Source organism: Amblyomma americanum, chromosome 1 (genome assembly GCF_052857255.1).
Source record: "Amblyomma americanum isolate KBUSLIRL-KWMA chromosome 1, ASM5285725v1, whole genome shotgun sequence".
Taxonomy (NCBI): Eukaryota; Metazoa; Arthropoda; class Arachnida; order Ixodida; family Ixodidae; genus Amblyomma; species Amblyomma americanum.
The window spans coordinates 254,669,853-254,676,941 of record NC_135497.1 but is presented as its reverse complement, the minus strand read 5'-3'; the positions used below and the strand labels follow the sequence as shown (position 1 = coordinate 254,676,941).

At 47.9% G+C, this 7,089-nt stretch overlaps 1 protein-coding gene across 1 annotated transcript; it reads left to right on the top strand.

Annotated features, from left to right (window-relative positions):
- The first annotated feature begins 530 nt into the window (after positions 1-530).
- Positions 531-6,828, top strand: LOC144114945 (sulfiredoxin-1-like). Its single transcript, XM_077648999.1, has 2 exons — positions 531-1,014; positions 6,418-6,828. The coding sequence occupies exons 1-2, from the start codon at positions 685-687 to the stop codon at positions 6,625-6,627; spliced, it is 540 nt and encodes a 179-aa protein (XP_077505125.1). The 5' UTR covers positions 531-684; the 3' UTR covers positions 6,628-6,828.
- The last annotated feature ends 261 nt before the right edge of the window (positions 6,829-7,089 follow it).

Genomic DNA, 7,089 nt, shown 5'->3' with positions numbered 1-7,089 from the left:
AGGAACAAAACAGGACAAAAGAAGTGAAGAAGCAATGATTACTACATATGTAAGAAGAATAATTCTCAAGAGACAGTTACGACTCCAATACCAATTTCAACGATAGCTGTTGTTAGCAAATGATTAAACTTTGATTACAGTATGCTGCACTGGGGTAGCCTTACATTGACAATAAACTTTTACGTGTCCCCTCATGCAGTCGCTGATAATTATGTATCTTTGCGGACCTTGTACCGATTTATGAACCGTAGTGCCAACAAATAAGCATAAACATCAGCTGTCATTCCTGCTGATGCGTGTGCCAGTTCCTATTCTTTTGCTCTTTCAACTGTAGAATGAAATATGTTCGCTAAGAATTTTTTCTGCATTATTAAAACGAAAACCATCTGCACTGCAGTAACGCTTTGCACGAGCCACGCTTTTCAGCGAGATGTTCTGTTATCGCTCTGCGACACCTGCTGCCACTTCTGCGAATTATTCGTTCGAGGTGCGCTTGAAGCTTAGCAGGCGGCGCTGCTAGCGCGTAAACAAGGCGCGCGGCAAAGGCGAGCCGCAGCGGACGGGGGCGCGGCCCTGTTTCCTGTTTGGCGAGCTGTCGAGGCCGCTTGGTGCCGGGGAACCCCGGCCAGGGCGGCCCAGATTACGATAAGGCAAAAGACAACAAGAGAGAAAACCTGTCCCGGTATGTTTATGCCTAGCGGCGCTGTCGCAACTTCGCCACTGCGAGCACTGACGTGTGGCGGCCTGCTTCGATTGCTGCTCCTCGGAGGCCAAGCCGCCAGTCACAGCTGGGAGAACCATCGGGCGCACTGCACGTCGCGCGGCTCCGACGACGACGACAGGAGACACTGCAGAGTGGCGAGCATGGAAACGACGACGGGAAGGACGTCTGACTACAGCGTGCACTCGGCCCACATCGCCGAGGTGCACGACATCCCGATGGATGTCCTCATTAGGCCACTCACTCCTGTCCTGGACGAGACCAAAGTGGCCAGCCTGATGGAGACGCTCAAGGTGCGCCCGTTAGGCTACCAATCTCGGTTTCCGTGGTTATAATGATGGCCGAGCGCAGAGGCTGCAACACCCAGAAGGGTGTCAGTGAGCCACTGACGCTGACACCCCTCTACTCAGGACACCATTTCACTTGTTGACACCCCCTTTCAGCACGAAATGAGGTGCCAGCGTAGCAAATAGTTCTCTGCATAGTTCTGCTATTTTTTCTTGCCATGCAGCACGTTAACGTCTAAATGGGTGTTCTACGTTCCTGGCTGCGAGGTTACAAATGGGAGCAGCCAGCACATGATTTCAACTTTGGTGTTTGCTTGTAGTTGTTGAACTGTGTGGTCACAACGGTAAGTTCGGATTCCCCTTGCCTGCCATGTTCAGTGAGGTTTAAGGTTGAGGAGGGTGGTTGTTGCTTGACACTGCCTTTTGGCTAGAAATGAAGTTTAGTGCACACAGTTTCTGGTGACGCTTATGGAAATGCACTCGTGCGGGATACTGCACGAACGATAGAATGCTTTGACTGCAATTTAGCGGCTCTGTTTCAGCGAGGAGTGGCCCCGAAGGAAAATAGCCGCAAGAATTCACAGTTGTTTCTAGAGTTTTTTTTTCTTAGCAGTTCGTCATTAAGCTTCGCAAGGGCTGTTTCTTAAAGACTAAATATTACAGGGTGTTGTTCCTCTTTGTTTTTGACTGAAGATAAAATGATAACGAAACGAAGATTGAAGGAGGGGCCAGGGCACATATCAACGCCTTTGATCAAAAAGTGTTACCGCAGCAAGTCTTAGTGCAGGAGTATTAATTTCAAACATTCAGTTGGCGGTCAGTATAATAGTCGAAACTGCTCGCGGCGCCTCGCTTTTTATTTTAAAAAGCGCACTGCGCTTTTTATAAATAACTGTCATCGTAGCCGCGAGACTGTTTTATCGAATTTTTTTATGTTGCACTGTTGACTTCACGTAATATTTTGTGACGAATTGTCTTGCCTGCTTGATATCAGTTGCTGCGCTCATCCACCTCCATTTCGCAGCTCAGAATGCACCCCCACAGCGAACATAGAGCGCCTACACGGTTTGCGTGTAGAAATCTCTTCTGGGAACATTTCCTGCTAAATGCAGCTGCTGAAAGTGAAAGCATCTTTGCAAGTATTTCAGAAGGAAGCGTCACACCGGCGTCTTGCATTCGCCAGTAGAAAGAACGGAAACGACATCGGTACGGATGAAAAAGCCGGATTTCGGCTTTCACCTCGCTTGCTCCCGTCACAGTACATCCATTCTACCTATTCATGAAATAGCGTTTCTGTACTCACGCCGAATCAGCATCAAAGGAGTGAATTGCTGGGCATGTTGGTTCATAACGCGCAGATGGTGGAACCAGCGAAACTGACACACGAGAAGACGAAGAGTGTGTTGTGTGTGTGCCTCTCTGTATTGTCCTGCGTCAGTTTTGCTGGTTCCACCATCTGTGCAGCATCAAAGATGCTCTTTTCTGTTGTACAAGTTATGTACGTGCTCTCAATGACCATTGTCAAACTAGGAACGCAAGCTGTGCTACGAATGTCAATCGGCCATAATTTCACGACGACCGACTTGAGTTTGGAGACGGCTTGCGTTTATGTTGTCGTGGAATGAGCGGATTATCGTACCTGAAAAGCGCAGGCGGAGCCGTCACATTATCGTCCCAGCTCATCATCACTGACACTTCACACACTGTTTCGGCTTCCGGCAGTGGCGTCGTCTGAGTGTACGAGCGTAGCCATGGCAGCATCTCTCACTTCGATCACATGAGCACGTGCCTGTCGGCGCTAGCTTTCACTGGAAAGCGGGATCGAGGCTGGTTGGAGTAGTCAGCACCCGCCTAAATGGGCAGCATTGCGGTTTGGGATTGGTCTGCAGCGTCATATATGCTCTTGACGACGGGCAGACGCTCTTGGATATTTATTCGTTCGGCCCAGGCACGTAGCCGGAAATTTTTTTTGTTCAGGGATAAAGGTCGACCCCGTTTATTTAGCCCAAATTATTTCTCGAAAGAAAAAAAATGGCCGCCTTAAACGTGAATGAGTTCGATATGTCGTCAGAATGTTTGCCTGCGAGCGGCAATGTGCTGCGGCTGCGTATATCAAATGCTGCGAAATTCGGACCAAAATGCGTGAAATTAGGCATCTTTTTTTGTTGTTGAGATTTTTGAGAAAAAAATCATAATTATGTTAACAGTTATCGCAGAAGGAACTGAGAACAATCCAGCAGCACGCCGCTGGTGTCGGCTGCGATTCTATGCGATTTGTTTGGTGGCAGTACCGCAGCGTCATAATATGCCATTGCAGGTTAGTGATGCAATACCTTGCGGCGCATGGTAAATATAGCCACGGCGTTTGCTAGACCTTGGCGTTTGCGGAAGCTCATCGCCTTCAGAGGTGAAAGATATATGCGCATGTTACGTGGATTCATTCCACGTTGTTATAAACATGTTTTTCTTCGGTATACAATAGAATTGCGTCATTATATTGGACTATATCTTCTGTTTTTCCACACAAAAGAATGTTTTCATTCCAAAGTCGTGTAATGCATGGAGTTGTAGATCGGTTTGTCTCGCAACTCCGGCTGCATGCCGGTGTGTTCACTGGAGACTTTACATCGAAAACAAGCGTGGACCGACGCACGACTGTCGAATGAAGGATGTATGCAGATTAGAGCTGATAGCAACGACACCATAGTTTTCCGGCTTGTCGGTAATGATCGTTTACTTACATGTATACGTGTGTTTCACCTAAGACTTTACACATTTTTTAATAATAGGCTTTTTTAGTTAGAAGAGCCCGTTTTTCGGCATAGCATTGCCAGCAGTGTTGTACATCAGAATATAGCTATGACGTGCCAACTAGCAGGCTGGTTAACTATAATATTGAATAGTTAACTTTTAACTATTACTATTCGGCTCGTTAATTATTGAGAGGCGTGTAGCCAACCGCAAGTAATATCCATATCTGTTTCTAGAATTTCGAAAATGCAGTTGCCCTCGGCTCTGTGACCCAACAAATTTCGGCTGCGTCGCACAAAAATACATGCGCTTTCGAGAAGCTTGCAGGCAAAGCAGCCTCTCCAATGTACCTAACTCGTCGAAATAGCCAAAATTTGTTGGGCCACAGCGCCGAGGGTAACCGCGTTTTCGAAATTCTAAAAACTGATTTGGATACTACTTACAGTTTGCTACACGCCTTTCAATAATTAACGAGCCTAATAGTAATGGCTAAAAAGTTAACTATTCAATATTACTTAACCACCATGCTAGTTAGCACGTCTTAGCTGTATTCTGTTGTACTACACCGCTGGCAATGCTATGCCGAAAAACGGGCACTTAGATTCTAACTCTAAAAGCCTATTTTTTTTTTAAATGTGCAAAGTGTCAGGTGAAACACTCTGTATATGGACTAGGGAAAGAACTGTACCTTAGTTAAAGTGATTCTTATATTATCGTTCTTTTAACGCAGGTTTCGTCCATGGTGGGACTTGTAGTGGCTGCTTATAGATATATGTACATTTGGGTTTGAGCTGCTACTTTCAATGGCCGAAGAGAGCATTCTGTCGATGTTCTCAGAAGGTCGACGTCCTCTTTGTGCGCGTACGATTCAAGCTTTTAGCTGAAGATAAAGGTACTCCTGCTATCTTTTTCTGCCCGCGGAAACGTAGATGCTTGCTGTTTGCGCACCGACTTGAGTACCCTGTTTTGGTTGGCGTTGTCTACTCTCACGAGTCGATCCAAGGTCCGCAGGTCGCCAAGGACATAAAAAAAAAAGAGGGGAGGTTCGGTAGCTGCGTGAAGGCTGGATTAGCTGCTATTTCTGGTCCCTTGGAGCGCTTTCATATCTCCTCGCAATATTTCACTCAACCTGTTTTTGTTCCTTTGTGTATCTGCAGTATTTTGTTTTGGAGTTGCTCGGCCTGGTGCTTCGAATAAGGCGTTCACAGCCCGCCTGCAAGAACTGGAAATACATTCACACGCCATTGGGGAGGTAAAGCAAGACAAGAATAATACAGAAATGCAAACGAATGAGATAGTATTGCACAGCTGAGACAGCAGTACCTTATACACTGTAGCCGTGCAGCGTTGTGTTCGCGTGTGTTCGTGTGCCTGTGTTCCCTGGCATGGCAGGGCCACGTGTGTCACTAAGTGACGTCTTCAGTACGTCTCTTGGCTTAGAATGATCAACTGTGTGAAACGAGGCTCTCAGTTACTGAAACAGTACGTGTGGACATCGTTAAGGCACCATTTCGTTACGGCCGACCGCATTCAAACGGTGTGTGCATAGTTTCTTCAAAAGTTCCCGGGGGCCTAATGACATCTGCAGGTACTCGTGCGTGTCTAATAATTTGTGTGCAAACGTGGATCCTTGAAGTACGCTACTTTCTATGTTTGCGGCTCCCTACTCCTGAAGTTACTAACGCGAAGAGCCGTCTCTCTGCAGCCGCAGGGGTTGTTGGCTCGGATAAACAGACCGTCCGCTGACCGGCCGCTGCTCTCAGGCCGTGTCGGACGTCAAATGAGGCGTGCGTGCCTCGAATTATGGACTTGGCGGTTTTCCTTGGAACGAGTGACGAACACTGCTGTCGCCTGTGGACGGGCTCTTTTACAACTAGGCTACAAGGCCGTCAAGTGGACGAGGATGTGAATATGACGCCAGGCTTTGAGAGCTATGCAAATGCCGTCTTTTGTTTCACGTTTTCCCCGTTCGTCTGGTTGCGGGATCTCTTAGCCGCTTTTTTTTTAAACAGGGCGTGTCTGTAATATGAAGAGAAATCTGTGAGCCGCTATGCATTCCACGTCGAGCGGAGGTCTATTTGAACAGTTCTTTTTTTGCAGCGACATCTGAGCTCCAGCGGGCGACATTTTTTTGAACGGGATATATAGGTTCCTTAATTGTGGGGTGGAAATGTGGACTCAGACGTCTTGCGCCTTGATATCAGGTGTGTACAGCTCCTTACCTGCAGGGTCTACAGCGTCAGGCGGAGGATGGATCCTTGCATGTCTGCGCGCAAACGTTTATAAACATTGTGGAATAGAAATAAACAGCTTCGAAAAGGATGGGCCAGAGGCAAATTCGTTTATCTAGTATAAACAACTTTCCTGTCATGTTACGCCCGGATGGACACGTGCCGCATGCAGTGGCTTTTGTCGTATCCCCAGAGTTTAGTGTGCGCGAGCTTAGAGCGCCTTGTGATACAACTTCGTCTTGCTGCCGAGCTAGCCTGTTCAGTGCGTAACGATTTACTCTGGGATGGTCCTTGTACTCCGCTTTCGTTTCATGACACTGCACTTATTAGTAGTGTGCGGAAGCTATATAGTTATAGTCTCTTTCCTACGCAAAGCCGTACGCTGGTGAGTTCATCGCCCGTTTTTTCCACTGGTATACGATCGCAGGATCCGGCCCAGAGGGAAGCGGTGCCACCGATCGACGTACTCTGGATAACGGGCCGCGAAGGTGGTAACTACTACTACTCCTTCGGCGGCTGCCACCGCTACGAGGCGCACCGACGCCTCGGCCTGCCCACGGCCAAGGCCAAGCTGTTCCGCTCCACCGTCCGGGACCTGCAAGCGTACCTGGGTGCCTCCACGCCCGATCTCAAGTGATCGCCGCCACGTTGGCGGGACGCTGCGCTCTGGGCTTTGAAAAACAACAGGTCGTCACGTATCTTTATGCTGACGCTCTCCAGGCCACCTGCCTGCGCTCCCGTTCGAGTGTGCGTGCTGGCATCCAGTGCGGCTCGCCGTTTGTCTTCTTGTGTAGCCTTCAATGAGACAGGTTCGCACGTAGGTGAAGAAAAAAAACAACTACACTGTGAGCACGCTGCAACGGCCGCCTGGAACGTCCAACATTTTCTCGCAGCGAAAGAGCTGAAATTCTTGTTTTTACTCATATTTCCGTTTTGGTTTTGTACACGAATAAACAGTGCTTATGTGTCTTGTTTTTGTCGAGCACGCACTTTGCTCTTTCCGCGATTTTTATACAGTGGCAATGTGGTGGTGTGCTTGATGTAAGCTTATTATTATTTCTGATATTGTGTTCAACCGAAAGTTTTTATCCATGTTAAT

What these genes read in the sequence shown, in the direction of transcription:
- LOC144114945 (XM_077648999.1), top strand. Translation starts at nt 685, where the DNA reads ATGTTTATGCCTAGCGGCGCTGTCGCAACTTCGCCACTGCGAGCACTG. An exon ending in GCCTGATGGAGACGCTCAAG is followed by an intron (nt 1,015 to 6,417) that starts GTGCGCCCGTTA and finishes ATACGATCGCAG; the next exon opens with GATCCGGCCCAGAGGGAAGC.